The sequence below is a fragment of the Tachyglossus aculeatus genome, chromosome 2, assembly GCF_015852505.1.
Source record: "Tachyglossus aculeatus isolate mTacAcu1 chromosome 2, mTacAcu1.pri, whole genome shotgun sequence".
Lineage (NCBI taxonomy): Eukaryota > Metazoa > Chordata > Mammalia > Monotremata > Tachyglossidae > Tachyglossus > Tachyglossus aculeatus.
The window spans coordinates 66181444-66203173 of record NC_052067.1 but is presented as its reverse complement, the minus strand read 5'-3'; the positions used below and the strand labels follow the sequence as shown (position 1 = coordinate 66203173).

At 38.5% G+C, this 21730-nt stretch overlaps 1 protein-coding gene across 1 annotated transcript in view; it reads right to left on the bottom strand.

The window, feature by feature from the left end:
• SYNE1 (spectrin repeat containing nuclear envelope protein 1) overlaps window positions 1–21730 on the bottom strand; it is a 503300-nt gene that overhangs the window by 378112 nt on the left and 103458 nt on the right. Inside the window, exons 3-9 of the mRNA XM_038770126.1 lie at window positions 21241–21336; window positions 12286–12369; window positions 8000–8020; window positions 7440–7532; window positions 6405–6583; window positions 1477–1673; window positions 419–528 (exon numbers count right to left, since the gene is read on the bottom strand). Coding sequence (XP_038626054.1) covers window positions 419–528; window positions 1477–1673; window positions 6405–6583; window positions 7440–7532; window positions 8000–8020; window positions 12286–12369; window positions 21241–21336 — 780 coding nt within the window. The remainder of the gene's footprint in view (window positions 1–418; window positions 529–1476; window positions 1674–6404; window positions 6584–7439; window positions 7533–7999; window positions 8021–12285; window positions 12370–21240; window positions 21337–21730) is intronic.

The window sequence follows — 21730 nt, the reverse complement described above, 5'->3', positions numbered from 1 at the left end:
TATTATTGAAACTAATTGGGCTAAGATAAAGATATGTATTTTACTCCGTTACGCAGCTGAGCAACCCAGAAGTTACTCAATTAGAGTAGCCCAACTGTGATTCTAATATAACACTTCCCAAGCAATTGCCTCTAAATTGATCAAGCAGTGGTATTTATTGAGCACTTACTTTGTGCAGAGCACTCAGTGAATGTGAAAATTAAACTGCGTAACAAATTTGTTTCTGAACTCTCCTTTTATATAACAAAAAACACAAAGGATCAACAGGAAACAATGCCATTAAGAGAACAACTACATCAATTTCTTCTTTGCACTAATAACCTGTCAAAATAGTGCTAAGAGTAAGATCTTGATGAACATAGACAGTACTTAGTTTTGAGAACCCCTAGTCACGATACATAGTAATAAGACGACCTACATCATTTTCTTGTCCATCCATTGCTGTATTATGAGGATCAGGATAAAGCTTCAAGAACTGCGCGACATAGGTCATAACAGACTTTTCATCTGGTTTGTCCACATCCACATCTGGAAGAAGAAAATAAAAAAAACAACCAAAGTAATAGTTTCTACATGTGAGTCACACTATAAGAAATTTGAGAACTACGAATGAAAAAACAAAAATTAAAACAATTATGCTTGTTTTGCACAGTCAAAATTTATTGTCAAATTTGGGTATTTATCACAAATATCAGGTCCAAAGTCAAAACTAAAAAGGACTATGATTTCTAGGGTTAAAAAGTATGTATGAAGGTTCCTTGGTAAGAGGAAGACTAATTTTTAAAAGTTACAAAAATTCACTGGAAAAAATCTGCAAATAAGGACAAGTGATAAATGTCTTTGCTCTACTTAAATAATGACCCATTAATAATTCAATGATATTTATTAGGCAAAATATTATACTAAGAGTTCAGGGGAGTACAACAGAATAGGTAGACTGGATCCCTGTCCTTGAGGAGTTTACAATCTAATGGGCTGAAAGCGTGAAATCCTGAGACTCAAATAAGCATATAACCAAATAATCAATTTATTGAACCTTTACTGTGTGCAGAGCACTGTACTAAGCACTTGGGAGAGTACAATATAACAGAGTTGCTAGACAAGTTCCCTGCCAACAAGATTACCATCTAGAGGGGAAGACAGACAATAATATAAATAAATCAATAAATCATAGATAGGTACATAAGTGCTGTGGGGCTGAGAATGGGGTGAATAAAGGGCGCAAATCCAAATGCAAAGGTGATGGAAAAGAGACAGGGAGAAGAGGAAACGAAGGCTTAGTCAGGGAAGACCTCTTGCAAGAAGTGTGATTTTAACAAGGTTTGAAGGTGGGGATAGATGATGCCTAAAACACTTCAGATATTTCAGAAAGTCTGTTTTGTAGAAAATCTTGGGACGGACCTACCACGGACTTCACGATTTGGAACACAGTACCAAAGACGAGGCTAGTGGTCACAACTGCACGTGGTAGCATACCTTCAGCATCAAGGAGTCTCGGAATGCCTAACTCCACTTCAGCAATAGTAAATGCTTCTTCTAGATTTTCTCTATTAGATCTTCTTTTGACTTTCTCCAAGTCCACCAATTCTGGTCGAATAGCATGGATAACTGAATGAAAAGCAACACCACTTCTCCAGCTCCGGCCAAAATCTTTTACTTCGATTCCAGCCTGCCTTGAAACATGGTTAAAAGACAAAAGGCATCTGTCAGTCCACTGATACAAAACTGTAAAGTATACTGTCAACAGACACAATATCCTAGATGCTTCAAGGAAAGTACATCAGCCCGCACACTTTGCTCCTATAATGCAAACCAACTCACTGTATCCACCTGCTGACCCCTAGCCCACATTCTGCCTCTGGCCTGGAATGCCCTTCCTCTTCATATAATAATAATAATAATTAATAATAATAATAATGATGGTATTTGTTAAGCACTTACTATGTGCAAAGCACTGTTCTAAGTGCTGGGGGATACAAGGTGATCAGGTTGTCCCATGTGGGGCTCACAGTCTTAGTCCCCATTTTACAGATGAGGGAACGGAGGCACAGAGAATTTAAGTGACTTGCCCAAAGTCACAGAGCTGACAATTGGTGGAGCAGGGATTTGAACCCATGACCTCTGACTCCAAAGCCCGGGCTCTTTCCACTGAGCCACGCTGCTTCTTGACAGATCCAGCAGTCAATTACTTTTCCCACCTTCAAAGCCTTATTAAAAGCCCCATCTTCACCCAAAGGCCTTGAGAAACTAAGTCCTCATTTCCTTTTCTCTCACTCCCTTCTGCATCACCCTCATACTTGAATTAGAACCTTCTACTCTCTCCTCCATCCTCAGTCTCACAGCATTTATATACATATACATTATTTATATTAATGTGTGTTTCCTCCCTAGACTGTAAACTTGTTGTGGGCAGGGAACATGTCTAACAACTCTGTTATATTGTACTATCCCTAGCTCTTAATACAGTGCTCTGTACACTAAGCACTCAATAAGTACAACTGATTGGTTGATATGAAACCAGTTCGCAAGATAGTTGACTCAGTCACTTTTGAGAAATAATAATGAAGCTAATAATAATAGTATTTGTTAAGCACTTACTATGTGCCAAGCACAATTATAAACATTAGGGTAGATACAAGGTAATCAGTTTTATCAAGAGAAAAATACTGCAGTTTACATTCTTATAAAAAAACCCTCAGAATCATTGGGGGCAGGGAATGTCTGCTAATTAAGTGCTTAGTACAGTGCTCTGCACATAGTAAGCACTCAGATATGATTGATTGATCTACCACAATGTACATTAATAAACTTTTATTTAGGTTTTCTAATCATTGACCCATTAACAGTAGTTTAAACATTAAAAAAGGCAGATACTATGAAACATTTTTAAGGCAACGTAAAGAAAAAGATAGAAACTTGGACCAAAAGAAGAAGCTACCAAAAGTAAGAGTAAAGAAAATAACTCTAAACTTATTTTTTAATGAGTAGGAGTAGATCTAACAGTGCTTAAAAGATTCCAGGTATTATGTGTGTGTGGGAAAATGTCACCATGAGTGAAGAGCTGATTTTTCCTTGAAACATGTTAAAAAGACTAATGTGCATGTATTCGTGTTACATCTCCTCTACGAGGCCTTCCCCAATTAAGCACTCACTTCCCTGGCTTGCTCTCCCTTCTGCGTTGGCTATGCACTTCGACTTGTGACCTCGGGTCATGCGATATCTGTCCCACCCTCAACCCCACAACACTTACGTACATATTTTTAAGTGATATATTGTGAATTATTTATTCATCTTAATGTCAGTCTCCAACTCTGGAATGTAAGCTCATTATGGGCAGGCCACGTGTCTGCTAACTCTGTTGCATTGTACTCTCCAAAGGGATTAGTACAATGCTCTGCATGTAAGGGCTCAATAAATATGATTAAGTCATTCTAAATCATGTTGTGAAAGAGATTATCACTTTATCAAGACCTTTCTTTTGTCTTATTTAATGTCATCAAGTAGGGGTATAAGACAGGGGTGTAAGAAACTAAGAGTGAACAGTGGGCATAAGAGTGATCAAAGAGTGATCAAATCTTTGGGCATATTTTCCAAATGGGGACCTCTTTTTTCTTTCACTTGATCAATCTGAACTCTGAAATTCAATTGTTTTTCATAATTGCAAAAGCTGTGAATAAAAGTTCACTACTGATATGGCCCATCAGAGACACTCCTATCTCTTTTTTCCTCTTCTGGGAGTTTAGTAAATCTATATACTTCACAATGTTCCAAGTAGTCAACCATCACTGAAATGGTTGTGGATGTTGAAGCATTTTACCCACATGATTCAGAAGCATATCAACCAGTGTATAGGGGTAATAATTTTATATTAATTTAGCATTTATTGAAAAAAATGGGTGCATTGAAAAATTCACCCATAAAATGGAAGTCACATCTATAATAAGACAGTAACAGAAAATTTTCAGTCCCCAAATAAAATCAATCAGTGCCATTTATTGAGCACTCTGTACAGAGCACTCTACTAAGCTTGGGAGAGAAGTACAATATAGACAAACTGACTGGAAAAAGAAAACCCAATTCAACTTTACAAAAATACTTCCTGAAGGAGTGGCTTGGGACACTCATTACAACTCTGAACAACACTGAAGTCTAATCAAAGATGCATGGGGCAAGCCCATGAAAGAAAATGGTAACAGCATTAAATTGAAGGCTGTCTCAAGCCACAGCAATTCAAATTGAGTACTTATTCAGTATTTATATAATTTAAAGGGGTCAATATAGATTAACAACTTAGTATTCAGTATACTGAATTTAGATGGACCCACCTCCTAAATAATAGTCATGGCCCTTGCAAAGTTATTCCAGTTTTCACTACATCATGCCTGTCTCCTTCCACACATTCAACATTTTACATTAATTAATGTCCAGATTATTATTTTAATAGTATTCTGTTAAACCCGTACTATGTGTCAAACACTGTTCTCAGCACTGGGGAAAAAGAGAATAATCAGGTTGGACACAACCCTTGTACCACAAGGGTGTACAGCCTAAATTGGAGGGAGAAGGATTTAATCCCCATTTTATAAATGAGGTAACAGAGAAATTAAATGACTTGCCCAAGATCACTCAGCAAACAAGTGGAGTGGCTGGGATTAATAATGATAATAATAATGATGGCATTTGTTAAGCACTTACTATGTGCCAAGCACTGTTCTAAACACTGGGGGGATACAAGGTAATCAGGTTGTCCTACATGGGGCTCACAGTCTTAATCCCCATTTTACAGATGAGGTAACTGAGGCACAGAGAAGTTAAGTGACTTGCCCAAAGTCACAGAGCTGACAAGTGGTGGAGCCAGGATTAGAACCCATGACCTCTGACTCCCAAGCCCGGGCTCTTTTCCACTGAGCCAAGTAGAACTCAGGTCCTCTTTATTCCAGAGTAGATATGTGAGGCTATAGAAGCAGCCTGGCCTAGTGGATAATCATGGGCCTGGGAACCAGAAAACCTGGGAAATAATCCCGGCTCCACCACTTATCTGCTTTCTGACCTTGGACAAGTCACTTTATTTCTCTGGGCCTCAGTTTCCTCAACTGCAAAATGAGGATGAAATACTATTTTCCCTCTTACTTGACTGTTAGCACTACGGGGGATATGAACTGTATCTGACCTGATTAACTTGTATCCACCGAGCACTTAAAACAGTGCTTGACACCCAGTAAGCACTTAACAAATACCATTAAAAATGTACTGGCAATTTGCCAGTAATTTTAATTACTAAAAAGGCAAAAATTATAAGTAATCATTACGCTTGCTTTTCAAAGCTATCGCCAATCTTTTGCCAAGTCAAACGTTTCACAAGAAAATCACAAAAATAGTTTCATATATTAATTCACACACCTTTATTACTAATCAACTATGTTACTTTATTAGTAATCAACTATGCACGAGTCAAAAACTAATCACATCCTGTATTGTTCCTTTAAAAAATACTTGACAAATATTAACTTTTCAGAAGGGTAAACTAGCAAGTGAAGGTATTTGATTTAAGTATATTTCATTTACCCCTACTCAATCAATATATCAATCTATCATATTTACTGAGTGCTTACTATCTGCACAGCATGGTACAAAGTGCTTCGGAGAGTACAGTATAACCAAGTTGTCATTCCCTGCCCATAATGACCTTATAGTCTAAATTGGGAGACAGACATTAATATAAATCAATATGTTGCAGATATGTGCTGGGGAGCTGCTGCCACAAACAACATTTTAAAATTCCTTCATATTTATTCAGCTAAACTGGTTTGGGTGGCTCATGAAAAAGGAGCCCACATATCCCCAAAGGTCAGGTGTCCAGGACGCACAGTAAGCACTTAATAAATATGAATGAATGAATGAAATTTTAAAAAGTCATTATGATAAAGAGCAAACATTAACAAGAGTGATGAACTACACATCAGTGTATCAAAAAGGGAAGAATGAAACTTTAAATTACTAGAACAATTCCAAAAGGCAAAATTGCAATGGGAAAAAAAAAAGGATGGCTTAATACAAAACTGAGAACAATGATGCCAACTACAGCATAATTAACTACAAAAAATAAAATAGACCAAATTTAAAGACTTATTTAATTTATTTTAATTAATTAATTTAATTAATGAATTTCATTTTTAATCTAAATTTAATAGACTCAAATTTAAGGCCAACGGATAACCATTCTATTTCACCAAATAGGAAAGGCTAATATAATGCCATTCAACTACCTCTTGAAGGCTTTGCCTTCTCTAGGCATTTTCAAGATATTTTAATTGCTTTGGAAACTACACACACACACACACACACACACACTCTCTCTCTCTCTCTCTCTCTCTCTCTCTCTCATTCACTCACTCACCACTTACTTTGCTGCTGTGTGCTGAACCCATTTCAGTAAAGCCTTCTTAGCATTTCCTTGGATTTTGGTTCCCACTTTCCTTTTATTTGGTGGACTGCCGGTCTCTGAGCTGACAAGACTGTCCACAGAAGATGTACTGCTGGATAACGACTGCAGCTGGGGCAGGTTGCTTGTCAGCTCCTCAATCTGTTCAGAGATCAAACAAATTATTTGGGCAACGCTGGCATTAGTCAACCCTTTTCTGGGTATTTTTATTTTATCTACTTATACAATGTGAATATTCTAAAATTAGAATGCCCCTTCACACTCAGCTTTCATGGAGCAGCACTCAAATGAAGCCATAAAAGAGCTATAACTGTAATGTTTATCAAGAGAAACAATCACCTTTTTTAACTATTAACAAATTTCAAGCCTAATACCTTTAATGTATGAGATCTTACCTAGAGTAATATAGTATACAATTCTACAGTAATAAAATCAAAATAAGCATTTCAACTTTGGGATACCTTAGAGAAGTTGAGATTCTGGAATGTCTCATATGAATCCGCATGATCAATTTTCACATGCAGCAATCAATTTCGGAATGTCTTGATCATTGAAGATTTAAGTTAACACACTCTCACTTTAGATTTTTGAATTATATGATCAATTAAAAGCAACAGCCATACAAAAAATGATGCTCACAGTATCTCTAGTTTCATAAGCATTTGCAAAACAGCAGTGAGTGTCCTCTGGAAGGGCATGCCTGGGGTGGACTTCAGCGGACACAGAGACATATGGTCCTGGTGATTCTACAAAGAGCATAGAGGTCACTTCTCTACTCTTTTACCATACCTCCCAAGGATGCATTTCAGACGTGCACTGTGAGCAACACTGCAAACTGCCACCCCATAGCGGAAGCTAAACTGAAAAGAAACTCCCTCTTAGAAGGTAGAGTCTAAAGTGAAACTATTCTCTTCCTAGTTAGAGGGTACATGTAACTAAAACAAGTTTAATTTTGTCTTGTACAAAATCATATTTTCAAATAGAAAAGGAACAGCACCTGAAAATATAAAATAATGGTCCATATCAAGCCAAGCACAATGGACGGTCTACCATCAGCAATGTCCGTAGAGTTGATGTTAACAAGCTTAATCTGTTTAGAAAAGAAGCAGTATTTTAGAACCACAGGTATTTGAATACTTGATGTAATCTAGAATGTAGATCTAGAATGTCATGAAGTCCAATAAATATAAGCATGCCCAAAGAATGCATAAGCATACCCACCCCTAAAAAAAATTTAGCAGACCTATGATTTTAGTAGAACTTTCCAGAACATTTTTAGGTGCAAAGTAATACTTTTAAATCCATCTAAATGGTTGCTTAATTTCAAATTAAATTAAAAAAAAGAGTGCCATGCTAGGACCGACAATAAAATTATTACACGATTGACTTTTTCCATTCATGTTCCTATGGAACCGAATCATTACTGTGAAAAGCAGGTAAGAAAATACACTTACTTTGGAGTTTGTTATGAAATATTCTACCATGTAACTTAAGTTTTCCTTTACCTATAAAAATCAGTTCAGGAGTTTAAAATTCTAACAATATCTTTGTACTAACCGGTGATCCTCTGTACATGGACTGACATGAAAAGTAAAGGGAGAAAGTGATACATACAACATGGAAATCAGTATTCTTAGACCATAGGAAAATTTAAATTAGTAGTAGGTAACAAGCTAATCAAAATTATAAAATAATTGAAGATTTTCTGTTTCATAATCATTTTTTCACATCTAGGAGATGTTTTATGTCAATATTGGCGAATAAGAAAGAGAACAGGAGAGAGCATAATCTAATGATTATTTCCTTAACAAAATACATTTCATTGGAAGATTCTCAAAATATCTAAGAAAAATTCTACAACAAACTCCCTGGGCTTCCTTACTATATTTCAACAAAAGATGCTAGTAAGCTCAAGAAAGCACCTTAAATTGATTCAAATAAAACAGAATATTGAAAATTGTGCCCCAGTTTTAAGGGCAGGGATTGTGTTCTGTCTAGAATAGGTGATCAATAAATACTTTTGATTGATTAGTCAATCTACTCTAACCCAGGAGATGTTCAACAAATTCCACTAATTAATTTTCATCTTTTGTGAAATCTTGGATCAAATCCTTGGAAAATGGAACTGATTATTACCTACTAAACAGTAAAATAATACAAAAAATTCACCTGGTAATTGAACTGAAAAGTAAATCCTTTGGTTACTCTAGTAGATCACTATGCCAATACTGCAGCAACAGAAGTACTCGACAGACCACTTATCCTACCCCGCATTTATTACTGTATCTGCCACCTATCCCCACTCCAGCCCAAACATCAGTCTACTGCCTGGATCATTCTTCTAAAAAAATATATATATAAAAGGTTTTGTCCAAGATGCCCTTCTCCTCACAAACCTCCAGTGGCTATAAATCCAACTCCACATTCGTTCATTCAATCATGACTTAATTGTGGGATTAGAACCCAGGTCCCTCTGACTCCCAGATTTAAGAGATAAGTATTCACCCTTTCCCTATTCCTCTTACCAATAAAATAATTTGGCTCAACATGCATGCCTGGCCCTCCCTGCAGTTCTTTCTATTTGATCAATGAATTTGTGATGTCTCCTAGGTGAAAAAGGAAATTGTTCTTTTGAGGAGTGGCCCTATGAGAGGATAACAAATGTTTAAAATGCAGTTACATTTTCCAAAACTATTAGATATTGGAAATAGAATAAATCCTAACACTGATTTGTAATCATTCTCTAATGCGAGGCATGAGTTTAAGCATCTTTCATTTGGATACTCTCTTGCTAACCACTTAAAGTCACACTTATGCAACATGTCTAGGTTGATGGATTAGCCTTGTTCTATTCATCCAACAGCATCATGAAGGGAATTTTATCCCATGAGTCAAAATTGAAACCTTTGTAAAGAAAACTTCTGAATCACATCACTTTCTTCAAAACTGAATAAATAGGACAACTTGTGCTTTTTTTCTGTTTAGTGATACTACTATACTATAACTGAATGAAGGACAGTAATTGAATATTTGACAAGGAGGTGCTAGTGTTTTCTTAATAATCCTTGCTGAAACTGGAAGGCAAAAAGTGCAGTGATAATAAGATTTTATGAAATAAAAATAAAATAAAAATTTAAGTCAACAGATTAAAGTAGAAACCTCCTAAAATAGGAGACATGAAAATATGATTTAGAATAAATGTCAATAATAAATTAGAACTGGAAATTATTTTTGTGCTACATCTTAAAAGCCTAAAAAACTTCAAAAACATGAAATGTACAAGAGCAATATGTGAAGAAGAAAAAATGAGTGGTAAGATACATGCAGGAGACTTTTTTTTATTAAATGCAGTGGGAGGGGTATTAGTTCTCATGAATGAAAGTTCTTGATTTCTCCAGAGTTTGGGAACATTGTCTAGCTTCAGAAAAATCGGACAGGAATTCCCTGGGGAAAATGTACATTTTGGATATTGATTTTTTGTTGTTAAGGAATATATTCTCTATGTAAAAATATTGTGAGCTTATAAGAATATGTAAAAAGTGTTGGTAGAAACTCCACTATAATAAGATACTATTTTTGTCTAGCACATGAAATGATGGAATTCCTATATTCTTTATACATAGGCTTATAAATTATACTTCTGTCACAATAAATAAAAAATTTCTATTTACCTTAGTAATTATGGTGCTTGTTAAGTACCAAGCATTATACTAAGCACTGGGTAGTGATAGGATAAATAGGTTGGACACAGTCCCTTGTCCTACATGGGGCTCACAGTCTATTTTAACATGTAAATCATACCTCAAAACACTGATGATATTATATGAACTTATATGAAAAATCCACCAGTTGCATGCCCAGCATACCACCTCTTCTGATTGTTTCCCCCATGCCAGGGATGCAACCTAAATTAGCAGCTCCTTCTTTTAATAATATGGTAATAAGGTATTTGTTAAGTGCTTACTATGTGCCAAACATGGTTCCAAACGCTTAGATACAAGTTAATCAGATCAGACACAGTCCCTGTCCCAGATGAATCTCACACTGTAAGTAAGAGAAGCAGTATGGCATAGTGAATAGAGCACAGGCCTGGGAATCAGAAGGTCATGGGTTCTAATCCCAGCTCTGCCACTTGTCTGCTGGGTGACCTTGGGCAAGTGATTTGACTTCTCTGTGTCTCAGTTACCTCATTTTTAAATGGGACTGAGACTGTGAGCCCCACATGGGATAGGGACAGTAGCCAACTCGATTAGCTCGTGTCCAACCCAGCGCTTAGTCTCCATGGCACAGAGTCTCCATGGAGGGTGGGCCCTATTAACTGGCAGCTTTTTCTCCCACTTCCTCGACCCCCCCTGCAAACTTTGGGTAGTCTGCTGGCTGGAGCTTTCTTCCTGGCTGAGGACTGGCTGAGCAGAGCCAGGCAGCCTGGAATTCCGGCTTCCAGATCCACAGTGACACATGGGACAGCAGGACCCTATCCCACCCGGCCTCCTTTCCCCACCTTTGCCAGCGATGCCAAAACTGAGCCTTAGTTTTCCTTTTTTTGTTTATTAATTTTTTTTTGCTTTTTATGGTACTTCTTAAGCACTTACTATGTGCCAGGCACTTTAAAAAGTGTTGGAGCAAGCTAATCACATTGGACACCATCTATGTCCCACATGGGGCTCACAGTATTAATCCCATTTAACAGATGAGGTAACTGAGGCAGCGAAAAGTGAAGTGACTTGCCCAAGGTCACACAGCAGACAAATGGAGGAACTGGAATTAGAACCCAGGTCCTTCTGACTCCCAGGGCTGAGCTCTACCCACTAGGGCATGCTGCACCTTAGTTTAGTTGAGGAAGGGTTGTAAAGTCACCTCTAACATGATCAATTTGAGGAAATTTTCCAGCCCTGATGATTGTTGTCCATCAAATCAGATATGCTGTAATGATGATGGCAGTAATGATGATGGCATTTATTAAGCACTTACTATATGCAAAGCACTGTTCTAAGCGCTGGGGCAGTTACAAGGTGATCAGGTTGTCCCACGGGGGGCTCACAGTCTTAATCCCCATTTTACAGATGAGGGAACTGAGGCACAGAGAAGTTAAGTGACTTGCCCAAAGTCACACAGCTGACAATTGGCAGAGCAGGGATTTGAACCCATGAACGCTGACTCCAAAGCCTGTGCTCTTTCCACTGAGCCACGCTGCTTCTCTGCTTCCAGTACCAAACTGGAATGTGCGCTGTTCCATCTTGACTCAACCAGATGGCCTACAGGGCCATGACAAATAGACAGGAACTCTGAAAAGAGCAATATTTGGAATCACCATCCAAAATTTCACGAGGAAATTATTTTCCTTGAATAATGTGTGTTTATAAATACAATCTTACATCACTTCTGCTTAATTCCCCAGCACAAGAGAAGCCAATTTCACAGCAGGTGCAGAAATGTCTGGAATAGCTGTCTACACTACCACTCATTAGATATTTAGAAAGATGGCATTATCTGGATGAATGATTCCTCTAACTGGTGTTTCTGTAAACTGTTCATCTCTTTCCCAAGAAACCTTGGAAAACTCAGGAGTAATGCTGAAATATGCCTTTTGATGTTCCAAAGCACCAACTGCAGTGTTTTGCTCACAGAAGACACCCAAGGAGTGTTACTGAAGTGATTATTGCAGCTACTCTATGAAATGGTGTGCCACTAATACAGCTTCAGTATGTGCTATGTGCCTCAACATTTAGTGCAGAAGTCTGCCCACAAAGTTTCTCATAGTTTATAAAAACTGATACAATTTCCCACACAAATCACAAAGTACAGGATAAACAAGGTATAATCCTCCTCATAAATCCACTTACCCTCCTTCCTTCCAGGAATTTAAGGGCTGTGCCAATGTTGGCCACTGAGTGAATTCGCTTCATATGGCGTCCTTGCTCATAAGGCTTAAAAAGAAAAGAATGGCAAAATAAGACCTCAATTTCAGAACATAAGTGCTCTCCCAATTGCTTAGCACAGTACTCTGCACGTAGTAAGCGCTCAAATACAATTAATTCATTGATATTACTCCTCAATTAATGACTTAAGTGCTTTGAATGGCAGTATTTCAATAGAATTTCAACTAAATGTTTCAGCCAGTATGAACCTACACTGGCTAATTAGGGCAGATTGCAAACAAATATTGGAACCAAGACTAGAAAAATATCTTCTCGTAATTCATTCATTCAATCATATTTATTGAGCGCTTACTGTGTGCAGGGCACTGTACTAAGCACTTGGGAAGTACAAGTAGGCAACATATAGAGACCGTCCCTATCCAACAATGGGCTCACAGTCTAGAAGAGGGAGACAGACAATGAAACAGAACATATAGACAGGTGTCAAAACTGCCAGAATAAATAGATAATAAATAAATAAATAGAATTATAGCTATATGCACATCAGAGCCGGGTTCGAATCCTGCCTCCACCACCTGTCAGCTGTGTGGCCTTAGGCAAGTCACTCCACTTCTCTGAGCCTCAGTTCCCTCATCTGCAAAATGGGGATTAAGACTGTGAGCACCCCGTGGGACAACTTGATCACCTTGTATTCCCCCCAGAGCTTAGAAGAGTGCTTTGCACATAGTAAGCACTTAACAAATACCATCATCATCATTATTATTATTATTGATAAAATAGAGTAGTAAATACATAAAAGTAAAACAGAGTAACAAATCTGTACAAATATATACAAGTGCTGTGGGGAGGGGAAGGAGGTAGGGCAGATATTCATTCATTGTGGGCAGGAAACATCTCTACCCAAGTCTATTATATTGTACGCTGCTTAGCACAGTGCTCAGCATAGGGTGAGCACTCAAATACAATTGATTGATTTTCACTTTGTGTAGCAGATTTTTCAGGCCTTGGGTTTTTTTTATTAAACAATTAAAAATTACTTATCTAATCAACATAAATGAGATTTGATCAATAATTTCTGCTGCTAAAGGCTAACAAAATGATGGTTTTATACTCCAAAGCTTGAATTCCATTCTAGTAAGTTAATGGTAAACCCCTTCATTACACTGTAACCCCTTAAGGATATTCTCAAAGGTTTAGAACAGTGCTTCGCACACAGTAGGTGCACAGTAAAGATGAGTGATTATTTATGTTTTCATATTTATAAATGAGGTAAAATTAATCGAATTTATTTAGTGCTTACTGGGTGCAAAGCACTGTTCTAAGTGCTTGGGAGAGTACACTATAACAAGCTCACTGTGGGCAGGGAACTTGCTACCAAAGCTGTTATACTGTACTCTGCCAAGTGCTTGCACAGAGTAAGTGCTCAATAAATAAATGGATTGACTGAAGTTGGTAGTCACATTCCCAGACCACAAGGAGGTAAAATGCAAACTAAAGTCTTTCATGTTTGTACCATAAAAACAATCCCTAGATGATGCTGCCAATACAAAAGGCAGAGCAACAAGAGATGCTTAGCAACCTTCCTAGAAAACAACAGTATATTAGCCTTAACTTATGTGCATTTATCATCCCAACTGATATCTGAATATACATTCTGGGCTACCTGTTTTTATAGTACCAAGTGTTGTTTTTTTTAAAACAGTGGATTACAACTTATTTTCTCAAGGAGCATGCAAATAGAGTCATTATCCTTCATTTTTTCATTTTTGGGTAGGTAAGAACATGATTTGGTATTCAAATTGTCTACAATTTGTACTTCCTCCTTGAAAATGTACTGCACCCCCGCAATGACTTTCTCTCACTATATTACCTAAATTGAAGTTATTTACATGCAGCATGTGCCACTGTAGATACATAATTTCATACACACTGAGGCAAAGGCTGCCTTATTAACTGCCAAAAAACCTGAATACCCAAAGAAACAAGGGTACAATTTCAGATAAGATGGCACAGTGGATAGAGCATGAGCCTGGAAGTCAGAAGGTCATGGGTTCTAATTCTGCCTCCATCACTTGTCTGCTGTAATAATAATAATAATATTGATTCCATTTATTAAGCGCTTACTATGTGCAAAGCACTGTTCTAAGTGCTGGGGAGGTTACAAGTTGATCAGGTTGTCCTATGTGGGGCTCACAGTCTTAATCCCCATTTTACAGATAAGGTAACTGAAGCACAGAGAAGTTAAGTGACTTGCCCAAAAACACACAGCTGTCAACTGGTGGAGCCAGGATTTGAACCCATGACCTCTGACTCCAAAGCCTCTTTCCATTGAGCCATGCTGTGTGACCTTAGGCAAATCACTTCACTTTTCTGTGCCTCAGTTACCTTACCTGTAAAAGGGGAATTGAGAGTACTAGCCCCACATGGGACAGGGACTGTGGCCAACCCAATTAGCTTGTATCCACCCCAGCACTTAGAACAGTGCCTAGCACACATTAAGCTTAACAAATATCACAATTATTATTATTATTGTTAATCCCTTAAACATATCATTTTAGCCCAGCTTTACACTTTATTGTTCTTGAGTGAAATTCCCTCCTCCAGATATACAGCATGGCTCCACGGAAAGTGCACAGGCTTGGGAGTCAGGTGTCATGGGTCCTAATCCCGGCTCCGCCACTTATCAGCTGTGTGACTTTGGGCAAGTCACTTAACTTCTCTGTGCCTCAGTTACCTCATCTGTAAAATGGGGACTAGGACTGTGAGCCCCACGTGGGACAACCTGATCACCTTGTATACCCCCCCAGCGCTTAGAACAGTGCTTTGCACATAGTAAGTGCTTAACAAATACCACCATTGTTATTATCATTATTACACGTCTTTTGAAAAGCTGATCCCGAGACCAGCCAGTGAAAGGAGGGATGCACTGCTTTCTTCATCTGATCTCTTATGCCAGCACCCTCATCTGTTGCCCTCTGCTCTCCAAGTGAATTTTAAAACATCTCCAAGGGAATACCCCAGAATATATACATTTCTAGTTCCTTTAAAAATTTGCAATAGCATTTATACACATTAGAATCTCAAAATACTGAAAGTAACTCTCTGATAGACATGATGTTCAGCACGTTTAGGGTCCTGGGAAAGACAGGAGGGTAGGATTCTAATTTTTTGTCCTCTTTTTTTTGCCCACCCCCCATTTCAGTTCATCTACTCTAGGGATGAGTAGCGAGTACTGCTCTTAGAATATATGCATGTGTTACACACAGGCACACTTATGAAGGACTACTTATTACATTTTTAAGATGGATTAATAGAGGTAGTTTAGTGATTCTTACCTAGGTCATTGAGACCATGAAGTTTGGGTAACAGAATGAGTTGCAATAATAATAATAATAATAATAATAATGGCATTTATTAAGCACTTACTATGTGCAAAGCACTGTTCTAAGCACTGGGGAGGTTACAAGGAGATCAGGTTGTCCCACAGGGGGCTCACAGTCTTCATCCCCATTTTACAGATGAGGTAACTGAGGCCCAGAGAAGTTAAGTGACTTGCCCAAAGTCACACAGCTGACAATTGGTGGAGCCGGGGTTTGAACCCATGACCTCTGACTCCAAAGCCCGGGCTCTTTCCACTGAGCCACGCTGCTTCTCCAGGCAGAGAAAGGCAGAGAAAGAACTATTAACTGTTTCATTTAAATTTGGAATCTAACACAAATATTATCTAAAATTTCTCTTCCAGTAAAAAAAGGTATCATTGATGGATAGTTTATAAAACAAAATATCTCCTACTCTCAATCAATAAACTTAAGCAGAAAAGGGAGGTAGAGTGGCCTAGTGGAAAGAGGATGGAAGTGGAACTCAATCAATCAATTGCATTTATTGAGTGCTTAATGTGTGCAGAGTGCTGTACTAAGCACTTGGGAGAGTACATTACAACAGAGTAGGTAAACATGTTTCCTGTTCATCAGGAGATGCAGGTTCTAGTCCTGGTTTCTGTCCCATGCCTGCTGTGTGACCCCGGGCAAGTTACTTAAACTCTTTGAACTGGGTCTTCATTTTCCTTATCTCAAATAAGCATTAAATTTCATTCTCTCCCCTTCAGACTGTAAGCCCTCTGTGGGACAGAAATTGTAACAATATTATTATTTTGTATTTTCCCCAGGGCTTAGCATAATCCTTGGCATATAGTTAGCATTTAACTAATACCATTATCATTATTATTAGTTGTAGTTGGATGTTTTATGTTACCTGAAGTGCACAGTACTCCAAGAGCTGTTGTTTTGTATTTATATAATTGTATTGTCATTATTCTTTTTATTTTTTGCTGGCCATTCTGCATTTGTACATCGGGGCACCCTGCAACTGTTATCAATCAAATAATCAATGGCATTATTATTATTATATTTGTTAAGCACTTATGTGTCAAGCAATGTTCTAAGTGCTGGGGTAGATACAAGCTAATCAGGTTGGACCCAATCCATGTCCCTTATGGGGATCATAGTTTAAGTAGGAGGGAGAACAGGTATTGAATCCCCATTTTACAGTTGAGGAAACTGAGGCCAAGAGAAGTTAAATGACTTGCCCAACATCACACAGCAGGCAAGTGGCAGACCCAGATTAGAACCCAGTTCCTCTGACTCCCCAGCCTGTGCTTTTTTTCCATTAGGCCATGCTGCTTCCCATGCTTACTTTGTGCAGAGCACTGTACTATGTGCTTAGGAGAATACAATAGAGTTGGTAAGACACATTTCCTCCCTACAAGGAGCTTAAAGACTAGAGGAGGAGACATACAATAAATTATGGATATGTTCATAAGTTCTGGGTGCTCAGAGTGAATATCAAGTGCTTAAATAATAATAATAACAGTGGTACTTGTTAAGCACTTAGTACGTGTTAAACACTGGGGAAGATACAAGATTATCAGGTCCCATATGAGGCTCACAGTCTATGTAGGAGGAAGAACAGATATTGAATCACCATTTGCCAGATGACGGAACTGAGACTCAGGGAAGTTACGTGACTCATCCAGAGTCACAAAGCAGAGAAGTGACATGAGCTGGAATTAGAACCCATGTCCTTTTGACTCAAAGAGAAAAGCGCCAAATGCATCAACGAGATGGCAGGGAGAAAGAGCAGGGGAAATGAGGTCTTTGTAGGGGAAGGCGTCTTGGAGGAGGGGTGGATTTAATAAGGATTTGAAAGTAAGGAGAGTGATCGTTTGTTTTATAAGGCGTGGAAGTTCCAAGTCACTGGGAGGACAAAGGCAAGAAGCTAACTCTCTGAACTGGGTCTTCATTTTCCTTATCTCAAATAAGCATTAAATTTCATTCTCTCACCTTGAGGCTGTAAGCCCTCTGTGGGACAGAAATTGTAACAATATTATTATTTTGCATTTTCCCCAGGGCTTAGCATAATCCTTGGCATATAGTTAGTAGTAGTAGTAGTAGTAGTAGTAGTAGTAGTAGTAGTAGTAGTAGTAGTAGTAGTAGTAGTGGTAGTTGGATGTTTTATGTTATCTGAAGTGCACAGTACTCCAAGAGCTGCTGTTTTGTATTTATATAGTTGTACTGTCATTATTATTTTTATTTTTTGCTGGCCGTTCTGCATTTGTACATCAGGGGCACAAAGAAAAACATCAGAGAAACAAAGTGCATAGGCTGGGTTCTATTAGGTAATCATGTTTCAGATGATTGATGATGATGGTGCATAAAAAAGGGCATGAAAAATGCCAAATTCATTTCAAATATCATTTGCAAGAAACACACAAATTCACTTAGCTCTATACTGGCAAGGCTTTGCAGATGTAAAAAGAGCATCATTGGATGATGTTCAACAGGTTACAAATAATTCAAGTGATTTAAAAAACATAAGTGCTAATAGGCTCTGAGAAAAATAGATCCTGCTAAGTTTCTCAGACAGTACATAAATTCTGTGCTTAGCCTTTTTTTTTTTTTTTTTGGCTCTTGAAATTTTATTGAGTTCTATTCTTTCAGCCCAAAGGAAAGGAAAGAGACCATTTAAAATTTCAGATGGTGTTCTCTGTGGCCTTCTAAAATGGTTTTCTTGCGGGGAAAGAGAAGGAAGATAACATCTTATCTTCCTGCACTGCAGTCCTCTGCTCCCTCCAGTGCCCAGCCCAATTAGTTGGGCCAGGACTACTGAGAGCAATTCTAATAATAGTACAGTCCTGTTCTAAAAGAGCTAGAAGGGCACTGTACTAAGCACTTGGGAGAGTCTGATATAAAGGAGTAGGTAGCCTGCGTCCTCTGATGGCCATTTCCTCCAAGGAAAGCCTTATGGAGGCCATGCAGCTGAGCAAATAGCTTGCTTCTACTAATCAGGAAAGATAACTTTGCACTGACATCTTTAAAACTGTATCTAAAAATAATGCTACTTGTTAAGTGCTTACTATGTGCCAAGCACAGGGGTAGATACAAGTTAATCAGGTTGAGCACAGCCCCCGTCCCACATGGGGCTCACACTCCTAATCTCCATGTCTGCTGTGTGACCTTGAACTAGTCACTTAACTTCTTTGTTCCTTCATCTGTAAATTGTGGATTAAGACTATGAGCCCTATGTGGGACAGGGACTGTGTCCAACCTGATTACCTTGTATTTACCACAGCGCTTAGACCAGTGACTGGCACATAGTAAGTGCTTAACAAATACCATAACAATGATTATTATTATTATTATTTTACAGATGAGGTAACTGATGCCCAGAGAAGTAAGCGACTTGCCCTAGGTCACAAAGCAGAAATGGAGTTTAGGAGTGTGAGCCGAGCCCCATGTGGTGGAGCCAGGATTAGAACACAGATCCTTCTGAATCCCAGATCCGTGTTCTATCTTCTAGGCCATGTTGCTTCTGTATTTCCTCCAATTTGTAATAGCGATTAGTCAATCAATTAATCAGACTTATTGAGCTCTATCAATCAATCAATCGTATTTATTGAGCGCTTACTATGTGCACAGCACTGTACTAAGCACTTGGGAAGTACAAATTGGCAACACATAGAGACAGTCCCTACCCAACAGTGGGCTCACAGTCTAAAAGGGGGAGACAGAGAACAAAACCAAACATACCAACAAAATAAAATAAAGAGGATAGAAATGTACAAGTAAATTAAATAAATAAATAAATAGAGTAATAAATATGTACAACCATATATGCATATATACAGGTGCTGTGGGGAAGGGAAGGAGGTAAGATGGGGGGATGGAGAGGGGGACGAGGGGGAGAGGAAGGAAGGGGCTCAGTCTGGGAAGGCCTCCTAAGGCCTCTATGAAAAGAGCACTGTATTAACCACTTGGGTGAGTATAATATAACAATGTAACAGACACATTCCCTGCCCACGAGATTAAATCTTGACTTTGGCCTTCATCCTGCCTGGGACCTTCACAAAGATAATTAGATCCTGGTTAGATTTCCTAGTCATGCACCTTCACTGGACTGCTCTAAATTCAGGATGGTCTGCATAGCATGAATCTTACTTCAGTATTATGTAGCTAAGCACCCCCAATCTCAATATCATGAAGTAGAAGATTTCAAGTTTAAGAAGGCTGCTGAGTTTTATGAAATTCTAGAGTAATTCCTATCTGCTTTCCCTGGGCTCCACAACCCAAGAAGAGGATTCAATACTTTAATTCACTGATTTGATCTTCACATTCAACTTCACTTTATGAAGTTGGGCGCTGCAGGTCTGCTATATCAATCAAATCGATCAATGGTATTTATTGAGCACCCACCACATTACATTTCCACAAATATTTTTCCATAATCCCTTACTCATGACCGTGCCCATCTTCTGAATAATCGATCAGTTATTCAGTATTGTATTTATTGAGTGCTTACTGCATGCAAAACACTGAACTAAGCTCTTGGGAGAGGACAACACAACAATATAACATGCATATTTCTGGCCCACAAAGAGCTTATAGTCTATACGGGAAGAGTAATTGGGAGAATCAAGTGTAATACCTATTAAAAAGCCTATTGTGCCATTTCAAATAAACCACCTAATGAGAAAATTACTTTACCCTAGTATTATTCTTAGAAAATTCCTAATTCTCCTTGTGGACACAGAGGGAAGAGAAAGTGTAAAAGACATAAAAACACACATTCATGAGATGGGAGAGCATGGCATAACTGGGTATCACAAGTCAGGTGGGCAAGTTACATATCTAAGCCTAATTCTGCTCACTCTCCTGTTCACAGCTCTGGGTTGGTTTCAGGGTGGGAGGTAGGGGGGAGCCTAAAGCTCCAGGTACTGCCAAGAGTCACATCAATCCCAGAGATACAGCATATGCATTCAAGGTTTCTAGTGCCTTATATTCCAAATCCTGAACCTGGAAATTTCAGTACTCTGAAGACTGACTGGATCTCACGTTTCAGAGAAGTTCATTCTTGGCTCTTTGGGTCATGCCACTTTAAAAGGAACATGGATGAGACTGCTTCTCAGAGTTCTGGTGCTACTCCCCCCCAGGGAACAGGGAAGAGACCTTTCCTCAGCTCAAGACACAACAGCATTCAGTGATGTTGCACTCTGCTGAAGCACACAGTTCTGAAAAGGCCTGAGCCACTGGATATTTGAGGGCCTGGACAGAGACTCAAGGGGCATAGCTGAGGTGAATTTTTCAACCCATCATACATATATACAACACATATGCATACATTTAAGCAGCCATGAGGCCTTAGAGCAGCTGCTTAATTATTCTCCTCTTTACCCAGCCCAGAAGAGAGAACTGGGTGAGGAGAAAGGGCAGAGTACAGGAAGATTCAAGACCACTCTGCATACACATGAAGATCTGAGAGAAACTCATCTAGCTGGTCAAAAGAAAGATCCCTTCTGCCCATGAGAGAAACTATATTCTTTTTCCCAGGCACTCCTTGTTCTTTTAAAAGTGGAAAAATACTCACCAATTTTTGCCCAGACAGAACTTCCAGTAGAGCAAGAAGCTTTACCCCATCTTTCATATCTTCAAACAAATCATCAACCATCATTGGGGGATTCCGCTGTAAAAGGAATAAGAAATGAATTCATCAAAATACCTGTCTTTTGAGTCCTACTAATTGCTCAATATATTTGATCAATTAATTGGGGAAAAATGAATAAATTGTTCAATTTTGTGTTTCTGGCTTCTAGCTAGTAAATACAGTACGACAAGCTCACATCTCAGTTAGTAAGAACTCAATGGGTCACCTACCTAAGTACATCACATTGAAGAACTCTGTTATAACCACAAAGCCCAATCAGCATTCACTATCTGGGCCAAAATGCTTTTCGAGTGTACAGTGTATTTATCAATTCCTCTAAGGTTCAGATTTACCATGGACAATTTTGTTTTAGTTTAACTAAGCAATGCTGCTTCTGCAGCAGCTCCACAGGAATGAAGAAATCTCCATTACA